Raw genomic sequence first — 17,880 nt, 5'->3', positions numbered from 1 at the left:
AAGTGCGGCTACGTGTAAATCGGCTGATCACTGCGATTTGAGTAGGCTTTGACCATTACGAAACAGTACTTGTTGATTAGCGTTCAACAGACGTCATTTTAGGCTAAATACACGACTCAACCCCGAAGTGTTCCGTTGCTTACACTCGCTGTAGGCTTACGCCAAAGAGTCTCAAATAAAGCGAGAAACCCATATGCAGACAAAAAAAATGTCTGTGAAAAACAGAATGGATTGGGGATCTCAGCGATGTCACATTGCGTTTTTCTAGACTGAGACGTCTAGACTGAGCATGTATTGTCGACTTTTTTCGTTGCGCCAGTGTCATTAAAATGTCGAGGTAGTGGCAAATTGCCAGCGTTGGTTGGGGCGGGTGCAACATGTCGGGTGATGAATAATTTTTCCCGACGCTCTCCAGATGCGACTCATGCGTGAAGAGCAAAATATTATGCAGAGTGACGTCAGTACCGGCGCACGGCCCTGTGTGTACTGACACTGAGAGGCATAATTTTGTGGAGTGCGTTTTATTTTTGCCATGGTAAACGCGGACTTCGGACCCGCGTAGAATTTGGTTTTTTCTGAGGGAAGGCCATAGATACGTGTTTTTTCCGTTGTGCGTTTCAGCCCGTGTGCTCAGTACAGTGAAACCGCTCGCCAGGACCTCATTGCTGAAAAGAAATCCTGTTATCGTCCTTAGAATTTCGGTTGGGCAATTGGACGATTTCTTCGTTACAAACAGGTCTGCTGAGTGAGGCAGCAACATCAACATGGAGCCCGACACGATGCCCCATGGACGCATGAAAGGCGGTGCGTCAGCCCAGCAGTTCAATCAGCCAATTGACCGAGGTAGGTTTTGCATGTTGTTGGTTTAACTAGCTTGTCGCTTGCATTTCTGAAAATATATTCGCCTGCTAACTTGAATATAGGTCATAGTACTCTTAAGATCTTGAAATTTTTGGCCAACCTGAGACCAGAGCTAAAAATGGGTCACGGCCAAGGTGCATGTAGTATATTCCGGAAGGGGGGTCGAGGGATATAGCACATTAGCAGGGACACTCCCATTTGAACTATAGCGCGTCTATAGCCAGGAGTTTGTCCCCGGTTAACCATTTTACTGTCTCCTATTGGCTTGTTGTGATCAGTATCTACGTTTTGCTTTGTTAACGTTCCGATTTCGGAGTGAAATTCTCCATACCGTAGTAATCTGACACCCCACAACACAGACACAAGGCTGCTATACACTCAGGGTGGACGCTGAGAAGTTGCACCCTTCAGAGTTTAGAAAAAAACTAAACCTAGAAATTGTTTGAAATTATGATGACTCTATACTTGGGTGAAAAACAATGAAGCCCTCGTTTCCCATGCAAATCAGACCCTTTTTATTTAGGCCGTAGACGGCTACCTTGTTTATCTTGAATCCGCGAGATTTGCAGTTGTGGGTTATTATCCTGAATTTTTATCGTGCGTCTTCATTTCTCCCTGTTAAATCTCTATTTTCCAGAACCCGAGGGTATGTCATGCTGTACCATTGTCCTGTGGTTCTTCTCGATCCTCTTAATTACTGTGACATTCCCGATAACGATCTGGTTTTGTTTCAAGGTGAGTTTCATTTTTCAATGTGTAACTGTCATTTCTGCCAAATAGGATTCGGATGATACTTTGGTCAACCGCGGTGTTTTTTTTTTGTATAGGATCTTGTGTAGGATCATCCTACAAAATTATAGATGAAGATTGGTTTCTTCCAGCTGGTTGGATCATCAGTCCAATCAAAATAACCAGGCGCAGTCGCACAAGACAGAAACTGTCGCGATAAAATAATGCCGACTCTATAAAATAACCAATATCCATTTCAGCCACCCGCAAACTGCACATTAACACTCTGAAGCCCCCGAATTTATAAATCAAATCTCATCTATTGTTGCAGTGTAAAATAATTATTATTGTCTTGCCACTAAAGAAGATAGGCCTACAGATCTACGATAGGACCTGAAGGCTTTGGTGGTTTAGAATTGCATTTGTCACCAGTGGTTCTTAACTTTCCACGTTGGTTGAAGCGCGCTGTTTGTGATCTCTAATTCACTGTGCCTCTTCACTTTAATGTCTTAATTATTCCCTCGATCAAATCTTTTACCGACAAATGAAAAAGAACAAAAGGTGAAGAATAAACCCCAAGAATAGAGGACTAATCTATAACAAGATTTCTTTTAAAAATAATCACCTCGTATCCCTGACACCGCGCAATGAACCGCGTGGAAACTGTCCGTAAACACGACATGCCACGAAAATGACAAGTTGGGATTTTATTTTACGTATAACTTGAAGTTGGGCAAGTACTAAAAAAATTTCATCAAACGCGACTAATAGCATTCTCAGTTCTGAATTTTACCGTAGATCACACCCGAATGTCGTAAACGAAGCTTTGAATTTGAAGTGGCGATAGTGCTACGGTAAAATCAAGAACGTTCTGTGGGATCAAATGCAAACCCCCAACCTTACACAGCTATACTTGTGGGGTTTTCACTTCGTTCTCGTTTACAAAACTCCCACACAACACGCAAAAATTTTCAAATCACTCCCATTTGAACCAGATTCACTTTCCTACTTTGGAAATTCGACTAAACGTCCCTTATTTAAAATACTTCATTTTGCGACGGATGAATGGAACTTGAAAATTCCTCCTTTTTGAGTAAATTTGAAATATTTATTTCGCGAAATTCTTGTGGGGTACCGTTTCCGTACCCCACAAGTACCCTATGGGGTACTTCCCATTGTTCCGGTACCCCACAAGCCCCTCTATAGACGCGCACAGGGATATACAGCCGTGTGCGATATACGTTACCAGTACTAGATACATTGGAGGTACGCTTAGAACGTGATCGAGAACTGCATAGGGTTAATAAAGCTTTTGGGAACAGCTTTTCCAATGGTCCAATTATCGAACCTGATAGTTGAAAAGAAAACCGCCGATATCCTGATATTCGATACCATTTTTCCCTAAAAACTGGACGATTCCGATTTTACACAATATCGTAAATCGTAATCATAAGAATCTTGATATTCTTCCACCACTTGTCAGAATATGGTACACTCTTATTAGCCCTTGTACCTGTTTTCTATTGTCGGGAAATATCCTGAAGTTTGGTCTAAATTTGATGTTGACATTTTTATGCTGACTGCAGACTGTCGCCGAGTATGAGCGAGCCATCCTGTTCCGAGTTGGTCGTCTCTTGCCTGGAGGGCCCAAGGGACCTGGCCTGTTCTTCATCATCCCCTGCATCGATGAGATTCAGGTGGTGGATCTCAGGACTCTCTCCTTTGATGTGCCACCCCAGGAGGTAAGAAATTACCTGGTGTTGAGTGTCATGACCATTCAAATGGTTCCAGAGCTCCTCTTTGCGTTTCATCGCATCTTTGATCCTGCACGACCCTCGGACGACACTTACATGCGTTGTTGTCTTCTTGCGAATCCCTTTCGTATGTTTGCGATTTGTTCTTTGGGGAGATCAATGAATCCAAACCCGTTGGGGGAAAAGAGGCGTATATACTCTGAAGTAATTATGACTCTGGTGAAACGGATCATCAAAACTGAAGTTGCTTTCATCATGCCTATGTAATCACCAACAGAAGCTAGTAACTTTATAGTCTTTTGTTTCTATGAATGAAAATTTAGCGTAATTAATTAACTTTCATCCAACCTGTAGATCCTGTCCAAAGACAGTGTGACGGTAACTGTTGACGCCGTGGTCTATTTTCGTGTGTCTGATCCCACCATGGCCGTCATCAACGTGGAGAACTACAAGCGGTCCACCGAGCTGCTTGCTGCCACCACCCTGCGTAACGTCCTGGGCACCAAGACCCTGGCTGAGTTGCTGAGCCACAGGGAGGAGATCAGCAACACCTTGCAGTCTCTCCTGGATGATGCCACCGATCCCTGGGGGGTCAAGGTAGAGAGAGTCGAAATGTAAGTCGCTTACTTCTTTTTGCAAGGTGCACTTGCACTGTGCGTTGGTTCCTGGAGCGCATTGATGTCACGATTATTGTTTACTCTGCCTCTGCAGTAAGGACGTCCGCCTGCCGATCCAGATGCAGCGTGCCATGGCCGCCGAGGCGGAAGCCTCCAGGGAGGCTCGCGCCAAGGTACGTCATTCAAAGTCAAATGACAGTTTCAATCTTGTCTCTTGGAATCTGTTTGAATTATTAGTTGTTATAATAGGACGAGACTTTCGAACGGTTTCCGATGATAAAATTAAAGGAACGCTTGGTTACCTAACGCAACTTCTCACCGAACAGGTGATCGCTGCCGAAGGTGAGCAGAACGCATCCCGCGCCCTGAAGGAGGCTGCCGACATCATCGCCGAGTCGCCCAACGCCCTCCAGCTCCGCTACCTCCAGACCCTCAACTCCATCTCGGCTGAAAAGAACTCCACCATCATCTTCCCGCTGCCTGTCGATCTACTGAGCGGATTCATGAATCAAAAATAGGTAATCAGGTGAGATGGGTCTCAGAGCGACACGCGCAGAGTGAAGTTTTCCTGGAAATCAGTTGTTTTATAGGAGATGGAAGACGTGTTTTATTACCAATTTCTGACAGTGATGGCAGAGCAATTTTGGACAATTTGTGTGTATTTGTACTGTAAATTTCTTGCTAATTATGAAGAACGATCCCTAATAGTTAACTGCAACTATGACTTATAAACTAATCCGATGAGTGTGACAGATTCTTGAAGTAAAAGATGACTGCCAAATGTATAATTGCTTTCGTAACTAGAATTCTTTATAAATACTAAAGATATTGTTTGTGAACATTTTGTGTAAAATCGGTCCATTATTTGACGTTAACGAATTGTACATGCAGGGGAAAATGTAATACAAGATGAAGATGGAGCAATGACGATCCATTGGAGGCAGATGCATGGCAGTTCTAAACACAATTATCATTAATGTTAAATTATTAATTTTAAAAAAGTCTGTCACTTTATTTCGTGTTTTTAAAATGTTTTAAATCAGTTCAAATATACCCAGAACAATTTAACCCTGCTTTTATTATTATTTTGTGTGAACGGTGTGAATGTGGAATCGTGTTGTTCGTGGAGCCTATTCTTGAGAATTAACGATGGAGTGATCATTTATTTTTTTCATCTATTTTATTTCTTTTAATTCACTTGAAAATGTCTTAGATGTGTTTTACACGCAATTTCTCAGTTACAGTTACTGGCTGCCCAAATAGACAATGTAAATATTTAAACAAAAAAGAGTCAAGCTTGAAACGAATATCATGTAGATCTATTTTTTACAATGTTGTCCATTTTCGTGATCGTTCTGTGTATGAATTTCTTGCAAGAATTGTAATTTTCGAAAATTTTCTTCAATGGTTAATTGGACTATTGAATACACGTGTGCATGTATGTATTCTACCATAGTGTCGAGATTTTACTTCAAACGTTATAGAAATTATATACCATAAATAAAATACGCGATATTGATATTTCAATTGATGTACATGTACATGTAATGTTCTTTGCTGGTGGTGAAAGTTTTGAAGTTTCCTAAATTCCTTTATTCATTGTGTCTCCGATCTTGGCTGCCCCCAGAACAAGGCACGGAACAATAGACCGATTGCGCCCACTAGTTCACGTTCAGTATCAACAAACCCGGTGTCCAAAAAGGCGTTTCATAAAGTATCATTTACAAAAAATATAATGCCGACGGTAGGTACCGTACTCAGACTGACGACCGATGTGCTGGGCACTACGTACCCTAACTCGGCTTTGTTTATAAGCAACACACAAAACACATGGGGTTGACGGATACCCACTATTGGTCACGTGATTTAGCGGATGCAATCGGTCTACTTTCCACGTAAGTGTGTCAGTCGCGTTTGTGACTCGCAAATTACTAAGTTGCCCACCCTTGGGCTTGAAAAAAAACAGCCAAATCCTAATTATCACGGAGGGGGGTGCCAGAAACAGTCATACTGATAGGTGAAGGACTTACGTACCTGCGCCTGGGGTAGAGGAGCGGGGGCGTAGTCATGCCGTTTTCAAAATCTTCAGGATATCATTCAAGGGTGTAGGCCTACCTAGCTAGGATTATTAGAATTTGTGGGGGTTGGAAATGCAATGATTGGGGTCAGTGGCGTAAATGTCCGAGAGGCACCCGAGGGTGCACACATTTTTTTCAAGGGGGCATAAGCTGGACTGCTGCATAAACTCAACGGAGATTATTCACAGATTTCACAGGAGGGGGTGCACCCAGGTGCGCCCCCCCCGTGTACTTGGATCCCCTTCAAGGGATCGCCATACAGGGACTCATGGGGGCATGCTTCCCAAAAAGCATATCAAATCCTCCAATCCGGGGGACAAACAGGCCATGAAAATGAATAGGGGGCCTATTTGTTGATTATCGTTCCAGCCGAAGTTCAAGCATGGTTCAAGTAACGTTCCCGGATTCTCAAGTTCTGTAAGGTCTTCCACAATCATGTATGATCATAACAACCACTGAAAACAAGTCCTGGCCAGCCCACGCCGTATTTCATGCATGGGGAGTATTAAAATACAAAATAAAAAAATCCTTCTCCCCGCTTTAGTTGGTCCACAGCCTATCTTTTCATAAAAAATTGGTTTGCCTCTTTCGACCAGTTCGATGCACGCTGGTTTTGAAAACATGTTCTCGTCCGTTGAAGCTGTTCGCGATCTACGTGTGTACATGTACATGTACATTCTCAGTGCTCTGACGTCGGGAACTAAAACTGTAGAGCAAGCATAGGGAGAGAGCGGTACTTCAGAAAAGGACAGAGAAAAAATGGTTTCACTGCAGTTAAATGAGTGAAACCACATAGGAGTTCAGTCAATTCAATTCCATGACGCCCTTTCAAACCTCCCGATTTGATCATGGAAAATTACGTGATGATTCAGCAGCAAATAAGCTGAATAATAAACACCTGGATGGTAATTTACGCACGCGCGTTGCGTTGGTCGAGGACGTCATTGACTAGCCCGATAGGTGAAAGTTCATAAGACGACGAGATATAGTCTAGTGCAGTGGTACTTGGTACGCACAGCCATTTACATGTACCAAACAACACGAACCGTGCTGTGAATAGCAGGTACCTTGAAGTGATTTTGTGAAGATTCTGGCGACATGGACGGTGCAAAACACAGCGCACACTCAGGGGAGAGGGCAGGGTTGCAGACACGAGAGAGAAATGGTAGGTTAATGTCATGTTTATCGCTGTTTTAGTATTTCATCGTGCCATCATGGGTCCTTCCTCCGTCCATGATTTCACTCGGCCCAATCTTGTGATGTTTATGCTACATTTGCATGATCTGTATAGTGTGAAGATAGATCGCCACGCCGCCACCGCTGCAGGACGTTTAACTCAATGCAAGCCTGTTAATGACTGTTTACATGTACACCGTTTCATGTACAAAGTACACTGTACTTACATGTACATAATGAAGGAATAAAAATTGGCTGTTGGTTTTAGTCGCGTGACTCACTGACTTGGTTCCATGTACATGATCATGTGATTGTGTTGAACATCAAGCGAATGTAGAGGCAGAGACGGATTTGTGCCTTGCTCCGTGGTTTCTTTAAGTCATGACTGTACTGTAGTAACAGGACTCCCTGTTTTTGTCCATATCATGATTCCACCATTAAATGGCCACGAAAGAAAAACTTACAATGTGTGTTTCACATTTATTTCCAGAGAAGTCACCTAGTAGAAGTTTGGTGAAATAAAAATGTAAATTGTAACTTCCCCACCTGCTTCCTTCTTGGCCACTGCCAAATTTCATCTCAAAACAGAGGCAAAAAATGTGAATATTTTAACAAATCCGTCTGAAAATAGATACGTAAACCCCTAACTTCAGTTTCAATTGTCAGTCACCGTACACATGCAGTCGACCATGCAGTCTCTAAACATGTCTTCATGCAGCAGAGTCCAAATTTTATTACTACAGCTAATAACTGCACTTGCATGGTTATCAAAGTGGCTGCATTTTGAACTCTTGTCAAATGGCTACAAACTTACTAGCCAAACTGTTTTCAAAATGGCTGCATTTTGAACTCTTGTCAAATGGCTACAAACTTACTAGCCAAACTGTTATCAAAGTGGCTGCATTTTGAACTCTTGTCAAATGGCTACAAACTTACTAGCCAAACTGTTATCAAAATGGCTGCATTTTGAACTCTTGTCAAATGGCTTCAAACTTACTAGCCAAACTATTAAAGCTTCATTCAATATTTTTCCTTTCTCTTCTCCAACGTGTCTCTTTCATTTTGATGTTGTTGAACAGTGGTAACGGCAACAATTGTTGGAAAGTTTAAACAAAGTGGTGGTCATTTTTTAAAAAATGCTTGCCTGACTCCTTAAAACAGATTCTTTGCATAACCTGTTTTGGCAGCCTCAGTACATGTACATATGGATGTGTACACCAATCAAGGATGAAAATAAGGAGGCCCTGATGGGACCCATGTACGGTACATTTACAGAACAGTCCCCTTGTTTTTTAAATCTCAGCCCACACCAAATCCCAGGAACGAAGCATCTTTTTACTAACATTAGGACCTGTTAAAATGCCTGCTTAGCATGTAATCGATGGTATTTTGTTCTCTTAGTGGTCCTTGGGTTTTATCTCGGGATTAACAAATCCTGTCAGCTCCACATTTAACCGAACTCAGAGACCAGTTTAAAACCTGAGTATTTTGCGTTTGGCACCTGTAAGGCTGTAAGCCTATCTTTGAAGTAACTGTCTTCTCTAAAAGTACAGGTAGGTGTAATATACAGTATTTAAAGTTAATGGTGGTAAATTAATTGGTATGTTCAATCAGTTACCTGGTTTAAATCTCAGGTTTAGGATTATGTAATAAAAGAAATCACAGCAAATCAACACACATATTATAGCTGAATTTTCTTGTATTTGTTTGAAATAAAAAAGACCACCAACCCTGGTATGCATATTGTTAGCAATATGAATAAATGAATAATTATTTCAGTTTCAATTTATTTCAGTAACCCTTTCAATAGAATGTTAAATCTGTTGTTTGTTTAATTCTTGGTATTTTTGCTTCATTTGTTTAGAACCCGAAGGAATGTCATGCTGTACATGGGTTCTCTGGTTTTTCTCCATACTGTTCATCGCATGTACATTTCCAATTACTATCTGGTTTTGCTTCAAGGTAGGTTTTGTTTGCTTTTGGAAGGAAAAAATTTAGACCCATACATTTAGGCTCTTCTTTGTGGAAAGACCTTTTTGTTGTAAGCTGAATGCAACAGGATTCAAAAAGTGGCGTAAAGTTGTCGCTGAATTTCACGGTAAGAACAAGAAGTAACAAAAATATTGTGTAGTGGGAGACTTTGAGATGCTTGGTGTTGGCAAACATATCGGGCCTTTTTATCAGTTCTGAGTATATGTGCGTTGTTCTGAGCAGGTGTGCGTTCTTGTGAGCATACACAGTACTGTGAAGAGGGGCCTGCTGCTGCTGTCACCAGCATCCCAAAGTCTCCCGTTGTGCCATGCCAATGCTTGTGGTCACCAGAATACATTAAAGTGCAGAATTTAGGGAAGGGGGGTGTTTGGCAGTGATCGCATCCAGTGTTCTCCTACATGTTGTTCTAACTTTTTGAACTTGGTGATGAATGATAGATTGCTTCAATCTGGGAGGGACCCCTTCCCCTGGGGTTGGGAGCCCACTTAACAACCCCCAAGTTGTAGAGTCCAGGTCCCGTCTTTGGGCATCTCGGATGTTATATAATATTGCTGGAGCAGGGACTTGTAGGCATGATTTGCAGCCTGACAAGTTTTGAAAAGACAGTGGTTGAACGTGTTCTTCAAGCAAACCTAACTCCTTGGTCCTGATCGGTTGATTTGTTGCAACTGGCCATGCAGTATAATGCACCTACATACTGTGATCCTTCCATTCTACACACGCTATTCCAAGGATAGCTGCATTGCATTCCCTACACAAGACGATTCAGGGCTATGTTCAAAGTCTCATTAAAATCCTCAGTCATTGTTAATGATTTGCCATTTCTGAAGACCGTCGCCGAGTATGAGCGAGCCATCCTGTTCCGAGTTGGTCGTCTCTTGCCTGGAGGGCCCAAGGGACCTGGCCTGTTCTTCATCATCCCCTGCATCGATGAGATTCGCGTGGTGGATCTCAGGACTCTGTCCTTTGATGTGCCACCCCAGGAGGTAACCGCTAGACTGTCAAGATAAATTTGAAAAAAAAAACAACTGTTGCTTTTTTCCACTAATTCACTTTTCCTTCTTTGACTTTAACATCTGTTTTGCCATACAAATAACTGTACATTTTGAGAAGGCTCAAAAAAGTAGAGTCTACCTTAAACATCCACCGTATTTATTTCTGAAGTCAGGAGAATTTGTATGTGGTAGAAGTGCCCAGATGCATAGTCTGCAGATTTCTGTGATTATCTCACACCTACATGTATTTCACAAGTGCAGGAAATGTACTTGTTACACAGTTTCATTCGGTGTGTATTATACACGTACTCCACCATGGAGGTGGGTCATTCTCATGAAAAATAGGAAGCCAATCTTCATGGCAGTTTTCTGGTGATCTCTTTACTCTGTTCCCTGGCCTTTTCAGATCCTGTCCAAAGACAGCGTGACGGTCACCGTGGACGCGGTGGTCTACTTTCGCGTGCAAGACCCCACCATGGCGGTCATCAACGTGGAGAACTACAAGCGGTCCACCGAGCTGCTTGCTGCCACCACCCTGCGTAACGTCCTGGGCACCAAGACCCTGGCTGAGGTGCTGAGCCACAGGGAGGAGATCAGCAACACCTTGCAGTCTCTGTTAGACGAGGCCACCGACCCCTGGGGGGTCAAGGTGGAGAGGGTCGAGATGTGAGTCCATGTAAACTTCAAATGTACTGCTACTTTTTATTGGCAAGCAAAGTTTATACAAATGCAGATGTATAAAGTCAGCAGAAATTATTCAGTGTGATGTGTTGTTCAATTCAACTTAGGTTAAGATTGCCACAAATCTCCGAAATGCAGCTTACAGCCCAGTTTCCAAATTGACGTAAAGAGATGTAGAGAATGTTGTCGAACATGCCTGAACAACTCACAGTCATGTTGAAATGCTTTATCACATCTAACACAAATCTGGACACAGTCAATCGGCAAAGTTGGATCAGATTCAACTTTACCCACTTTCTACACTTCGTTGTCAGAGTAGACCCATATAAAGATATGTGTTGCCATGACGGGCACACAACAGTGCCCTTCTTTCTACTACCACAGATTTTGCTTATTTTCCCCGACAAAAATACCTCTCTTGTCAACATAATAGCTGACCACGGACCAAATTCATCTAAATGGTGACAAGTTTGGCCTGAAGAGGCAATATAACCACTTGAATAGGGCATTTGACATTGAAATGTTTGGACTTACGGCTGCCATCTTGTTAAATTTTTGGTGGAATGACATTACACGCTCTCTCCACCTTGACCGTCTGCATCTTGACATCTTGTGTGCTGTCAGTGGTCACTACGACCAAATGGAAACCAGGCTTCAGATTTGTCATGCATTTATCCTATGGCAAACTGCCTTTCCCACAATCATTTCTGACACAGGCCTTTTCCCTTTTGTTTTGTAATGACAGTAAGGACGTGCGTCTCCCACGCCAGATGCAGCGTGCCATGGCCGCCGAGGCTGAAGCCTCCAGGGAGGCCCGCGCCAAGGTAAGCCCGCCCGACTCCCACCGAGGCTGGTTCAAGCTCGGCTTGAAAGTGAACTGGAATGCAAACGGGTCAGATACCTGTGCTGCCAGTTTGCACATTTCAACTCAAAGCGAACAGAGCTGCAAATGTTTTTGTGACATCCATTTCACTTCACTTTGGCGTTTGCGTGAAACAGGAACCAGCTTTTACCCCCCTCCGGCAGTGTTTTAAACAGGGATTTTGGGACGGCATGTGTTAGAGGGTGACGTAAATTGTAGTGTGCACTCATGTCAGACAGGTGAACCTGGAAGCAGGGGGTTGTGGGTTCGACTCCCACCCACATAGCCTTGGCAGTTTTATTTTTGTGAGGCTCTTACAGAGGATAGAATTAGAATTTCATCTTTTCAAACTGCCTTCAATATTGAGTGCTAAAGAAATTATTTTGATTACTCATGCCCTAAGCCGAGTGATTTGATTGATTTATTGATAATTTCTCATTCATGACGTACATGTCATGTAGTGAGGCATGCAAGTGATACATTTGGTCATTGCCTTCAGAGTATTGTGACTGCATTCCATTAACGTAAAAACAAAAGTAACGGGAATTTATAAATCGTGTTTGTGTTTTGGTCTTAAAGATTGCACAAAATGCTTTGATGGACTCCTGAGACAGCAAACCTGGGTCTTAGTGGAATTCCCAGTGCCACAAGCTCATCCACAAAAATTTCCTTTATAAAGGTACTGTTGAAACTTCCACCTGCAGCCAAGCCTATGGCTCATGCCATCAAATTTGGTTCCTCCAAATAGGTGATCGCAGCCGAGGGTGAGCAGAATGCCTCCCGCGCCCTGAAGGAGGCGGCAGACATCATCGCCGAGTCGCCCAACGCCCTCCAGCTCCGCTACCTGCAGACCCTGAACTCCATCTCGGCCGAGAAGAACTCCACCATCATCTTCCCGCTCCCCGTTGACCTGCTGACCGGCTTCATGAACAAGAAATAGCCAGCCACTCCTCACCTAGGGTGCAGTGGTGGAGACGTCGCCCACCCAGGTTTCAGTTCAACCCTGGAGAAAGATTCACCAGGGATAAATGTTTCGTAGAGCACTTTTCTTTTTGTCTGTCAGCTTTTGCATTAATTAAGAGTGTGTGTATTTCAGTAGTTGAAATTATGAACTGGTTATTTAGAGATGAGTGGAGGGAATTCTGCAGTTTAAACAAACATTTCTTTTGCACTGTCCTATCAGTAATGAGGTTTAAATCATAGATTTGTTGTAGAATGAAAACATTGTATTGACAGTCAGAATTACTTGCACCCAGCTCGTTCAAAGTGTTCAGACATTGTTTGAGTCTGATTTTTACTAATTGTTTTCAGAAACTGGTGCCAACATTTTTCTAGGAAGAGGTAAGCTACGTAAGTAGAAGATTCCTCTTCATGACCCTATCGGTGCCTTGTGCCTCCTCTCGAATCTCCCTAAAGTTTGATTGAAACCATTTTTGTAAGTGGTTAGGTATCTTCTACTATCACAGGTTTTACTCGTATTACCTCCAAATATGCAAGCACAGTTATAAATAAGCCCAGGTCTATTATAGCCTAACCTCATCATGAAGTTTGTCTTTGACGTTTACTCTTGGCCAAGCAGTGTTTGTAGGATAAAAACCCATTTTTTTGTTTAGCAGCATTGTGGGGCTTGCTGTACGAGACGTCAGGTCGAGTCCTAGAACAGCACCCATACATACTCCTGCTACTTGAGATACATGTCCCCCCCACCCTCCATCTGGTGCTACAGCCTGGTTCAGGATGTGCAGTTTGTAGTTAGCGTGTGTGTGGAGCTGTTGAACCAGTAGGCAGTGTGTAGGTTATACAATTGACAAGCACACTTAACACTACAGAATTGAACACAACACAATGCCAAGTAACAAACGGAACACAACAGAACAAGACAACACAACAGAATTAAACACAACAAAACACAACATGCAAACAATGAACACACATCAAGCAACATTTTATTGTTAACAGGTACATGTATATCAAGTACCAAGAGACACTCCAACCCAAGGTGTCACATAGACCCACCAAGGTTTCTGTGGTACACATGTATACTGCAGTGTTAGGATTAGACTAACCGTTATGTGGACTCTGTGCACCAACTGTACAAAAGGCAAGAAAGAACTCACAGAGTCAAGAAAGAGCACAGGAGGTATGTGCACTCATTCACATGCACAAATAGTCGGATGCACGCCGAGCTTTTGTTTTTCAACTGAACGTGCACAAAGGTGGGTAACATTGGGCATTACTACCACTGACTGTGAAGTTGTGAACAGAGTTCACAAGGCTGATGGGCTTCCATAGATCCTGGTAGGTTTTTAGCTAGAGATGAGTATTTTTGTACACACCTGTACGCATGAATTATTCTTTTTCATGGTACGTAGGTTCTTTGCCAGGGTAGAAGTGCTACAATTTGAAGGCACTTGTATAATTTCCAGTACTTTGCCTCTCACTTGGCTTATTTTTCACGGTGTCAAGGGCATTGTTGTCATCATCTTTCTCTGTATCCACCTGCCCGACATTTAATCACCCAGGTATTGAGGTTGGAAGCAGGATGCCACCTCCAGCTGGCGGCTCCAGGGAGGTGGGGATAGGCAGAGACCCACTCAGTGTTCGGATCTTCTTATTGGCCGACAATTTGTGCACTGCCACATGTTCAGCCTGCTTCGTGGAGCCTCTTGGAAGTGTTTTGCTGTTCTGCTTCTCCAAGAGTGAGGTCATGTCACGCCATAGTTGAAGTCAGTGAAGAGCATATATCACTGATCTTGATTCCAAGGTCTTGTTGGTAGTGTCTTAGGATCCAGTCCACTGGACAGCAGAGTAAGACCAAGATGATGATGCATCCCTGACGGACTTCTGAGGCAGTGAGAAAGACCCATTTGCTGTATCCTGGAGCACAGATCCCGAGGGTAGTACATCCTCAGTAGAACAGAGTATGGGACCCCGATTGCTCACTGTCAAAAGAGTCAAAAACTGCTTTGAAGTCGATGTAGATAAAGTTAAGTCGTCTCTTCAACTCACAATAAAGTTCAAACAGGCATAGAGACTAGAGTGTCCTTTATAATTGTTAATGGATACAATGCACCTGTACCATATTTGTACAAGGACTACTATGTCGGTCATTCTCTTTGTAATCATTTGTACGTTTGTGCACTTGTTAATGTCCCATGTCACTACATCATGCGGCGTTACTGACCTCATAAAGTGAGCTACAAAAGAGCAATGCAGAATATTAGCCAATGGCTGTTCAAGCAGAAGGATATATATATATATTTATTTATTTTTTTTCATTTCTACATTTTTACCGCTACAATTTTTTTTTCTGTATTCACTTGTTTTCAGAAGTTGTAGACTAACTTTCAGTATTACCGGAACACAGTGTATTACTTTTCAGGTAAGGCCAGGCAGTTCTTAATCCTTTTGTTTCATTGTGATTTCATTTTGAAGAGCAGCGCACGTTTCAGTGTCAGCGGGCCTTAACAACTACGACTTGTCTTTATGCATCAATTTGTATTAATACAGTCAGATAAAGATAGCAGGAATTGAAAAATTCTGGTGTTAGCTAGTAGTCACAGGTTAGTTATAAATTACTGTCTTATGTGAAATCGATGTCGTATAAGAAAATCACTTGATTAGCTGCATGGACATCCCTAAGATCCCTTTTGTAATGTACTGTACGTGTATTTGGTACAGTGTCGTAGTCGAATCCATGACAAGTCACTTCACATGTCCAGACACCAGTCCATTTAAAAGACCAGTCACAAGTGAAAGGGTGAACGATGAAACAATAATGCTTTTGTCAGTTCATTTGAATAGCTTGTTACTTTGCTACTCACTACGCTACTGGTGGTGGACGCAACCACACCATGTTTTTGTGCCGTCAGGAAAATAAGGGTTTTCAAATAGGCGGTTGAGTGTGAACGTATAGTAAGCACAGAGGATGTTCCATCATGTAACTATACTTACGCTGCGTATGTTTCACAATTACTGTTTTCTGAATCTTTGTGTCATTTTCACCAAATGCTCATTTTAAACGAGTATTTCACTCATTACGGCCGTTTATAGGTACAATGGAAGATTGAGAAGCCTGAAAGGAAAGGAAATGAAAATTTGAATGTCGCAAGACCAAGCATTCCATGATGCAAATATTTTGCGTTGTGGCGTGGAGTCATTGCGTAAATGCAACAGAATATTCGTGCACAAGTATACGTAAGCTAGATTTTGTATTATGGACTTGCTGTGAGTTCAGTCTTTTTTAAGGTGTTTGCAAAAATTGGAACATAGTTTCTGCTTACCTTTTCCCCTATACTTGGACATATTTTAGATTTACCTATACATGTGCCCCCCCCAAAAAAAGAAAATTGGCTTTTTTGCAATTCATTGTTACAAATCTAACTACCCGTGGGTACGCATTAAAGTTTGATTTTTTCACAAGTCTTTTGTCGACACTTAGTATTTGTAAATATTTACGTCGGTGAAGGGCAAATCGCTTAATATAAAATGGATTGTAATCGTCATTATTAATAAGCTGTACCTTTGTTATATCGTGTCTTGGATACTTTTATTTCATTGATCTGCAACGGTGTGTTATTGTAGTTTGTATAAATGAGTGCAACGTCGCTACTTCACGCCAAAAAAAAAGTTGCCGTTACTGTGTACCGCCAGTGCGGTGCTGCAAAGGCTCTGCGCTTCCAAGGTGCGTGGTGAGTCCTGCGCCTCGGTATGTCGGAGGCCCGCCCATCTGCAGCGAGCAGCGGTTGCATTCCTTGCAGAGTAAGTCGTAACTGTTGAGCAAACTTGTGTCTTTTTCGGCACGATATAACAAAGAAATGGGTGGAAATTTCGTGATGTGACCTCTGTGTCACTGCAATTTCCCAGAGAACGCATAAATTGCAAAAAGTGTAGGGTTAAATTGATGTTAATACAACACCCTTAGTGTTATTAGAGGACCACACCCACTCTGATGTAGTCCTCTGATAATACCCAGGGTGTTGAATTAACACCACAGTTTTTTTCCCAGTGTATCACGACAGGAACCCTTGGCGCCGCCTTGGACGCTGTGTGTTTCGTTCAGGTGAAAAAATGCATGTTGCACAACAATAAAAAATGTTGTGTTTAAGTTAGCTAGTTGCTGGAATGATGTAAATATTTTTCAATTTAATCCTATTTAGCCTATTTAGTCGTGTACACCTATTGATTTTTAATTATTAACAGTGTTCTTGATATTGTCACTTTTCATTTTTTATGAAGTAATTAACTGGATGGATTTGTTTTCTGGTATTCATGCATGGAGTGCAACTTGTATCAACCAAATCCTGCGTTACAAAACTGGTCTCACACCAGTTGCACTTCCTCGAGTTGTGTACAGGGACGCACTTGGAAACTCATTACATCAACTTAACTATTGTGGAAACCAATTTACCATTTGTCACTCCTCAAATTGTTTTCAAAGAGGCAAAATTTACTCTGTGATTTCTGCCTTCACGTTCCGTGCCTTGAATGTTGACATGTGTTGTCAAACTTACAGAGGCTGAGAAGTACCATACACTATACATGTACATGTACTCTGGTAGTTAAAACCTGCTGAGACAGCATTTAGCATAATGTGTATTCAGGAGTACTCGCACTGTAAAACCCTACGGTATACATTACATGTCAATGCTTATGCAGTGATTTGGGGTGTTTGATATAGTGTTTTGTATAACCATTTCCTGTACACGATGTCTGTCTTTCGAAAGTAAAAAATGCAGAGAGCGGATGGAACAAACTTGTTCTTTGCCTGTTCTGGTCGTGTTCCTTTGAAACATCGATTCTGAAACAGGAAAGCAGAGTTTATTTTGCTTTTTTGTGGGCACGTTGACTTTCGTTAGAATTCTGTTTCGTTGTCGTATTGACTCGTTCGGGAGTCCTTACACTGCTTTTTTCAGTCTTGGGTTTCGACGAAGCTTAATTTGCCCGAGTGGGGGAGGTGCACCAGAAATAAATATTGGAATACAATGCTGTTTGCAAACTTGGATTTGTGAAATTTGAAATATTTGCTGACGAGTGACGAAGAATCAGAAGGCGGATTTCTTAGATGGGGGCAGATGTTTTCAGCACTACGCGAACATCAAACTCCCTCAAAAAATTCATCTCTGGAGGAATTCT

The 17,880-nt window shown here is 42.2% G+C and overlaps 2 protein-coding genes across 2 annotated transcripts; both read left to right on the top strand.

The window, feature by feature from the left end:
- The first annotated feature begins 490 nt into the window (after positions 1 to 490).
- On the top strand, positions 491 to 5,488 carry LOC110989665 (stomatin-like). The gene is made up of 6 exons (XM_022254212.2): positions 491 to 843; positions 1,499 to 1,596; positions 3,177 to 3,332; positions 3,699 to 3,958; positions 4,056 to 4,134; positions 4,288 to 5,488. Exons 1-6 carry the CDS (start codon positions 765 to 767, stop codon positions 4,477 to 4,479), a joined length of 864 nt encoding a protein of 287 aa, XP_022109904.2. The 5' UTR covers positions 491 to 764; the 3' UTR covers positions 4,480 to 5,488.
- A 1,513-nt stretch (positions 5,489 to 7,001) lies between these two features.
- On the top strand, positions 7,002 to 17,500 carry LOC110989658 (stomatin-like). The gene is made up of 6 exons (XM_022254201.2): positions 7,002 to 7,204; positions 9,080 to 9,177; positions 10,038 to 10,193; positions 10,609 to 10,868; positions 11,629 to 11,707; positions 12,494 to 17,500. Exons 1-6 carry the CDS (start codon positions 7,138 to 7,140, stop codon positions 12,683 to 12,685), a joined length of 852 nt encoding a protein of 283 aa, XP_022109893.1. The 5' UTR covers positions 7,002 to 7,137; the 3' UTR covers positions 12,686 to 17,500.
- Positions 17,501 to 17,880: the final 380 nt, after the last annotated feature.

This window comes from Acanthaster planci, linkage group LG07 (assembly GCF_054643075.1).
Source record: "Acanthaster planci isolate LZ-2023a linkage group LG07, COTS_SCS, whole genome shotgun sequence".
Classification (NCBI taxonomy): Eukaryota; Metazoa; Echinodermata; class Asteroidea; order Valvatida; family Acanthasteridae; genus Acanthaster; species Acanthaster planci.
This window is presented reverse-complemented; position numbering and strand designations above follow the sequence as displayed.

Coding starts and splice junctions, on each gene's coding strand:
- LOC110989665 (XM_022254212.2), top strand. CDS start 765: ATGGAGCCCGACACGATGCCCCATGGACGCATGAAAGGCGGTGCGTCA. Junction 1,597..3,176: donor CGATCTGGTTTTGTTTCAAG/GTGAGTTTCATT, acceptor TGCTGACTGCAG/ACTGTCGCCGAGTATGAGCG. Junction 3,959..4,055: donor AAGGTAGAGAGAGTCGAAAT/GTAAGTCGCTTA, acceptor CTGCCTCTGCAG/TAAGGACGTCCGCCTGCCGA.
- LOC110989658 (XM_022254201.2), top strand. CDS start 7,138: ATGGACGGTGCAAAACACAGCGCACACTCAGGGGAGAGGGCAGGGTTG. Junction 7,205..9,079: donor GCAGACACGAGAGAGAAATG/GTAGGTTAATGT, acceptor TCATTTGTTTAG/AACCCGAAGGAATGTCATGC. Junction 9,178..10,037: donor CTATCTGGTTTTGCTTCAAG/GTAGGTTTTGTT, acceptor CCATTTCTGAAG/ACCGTCGCCGAGTATGAGCG.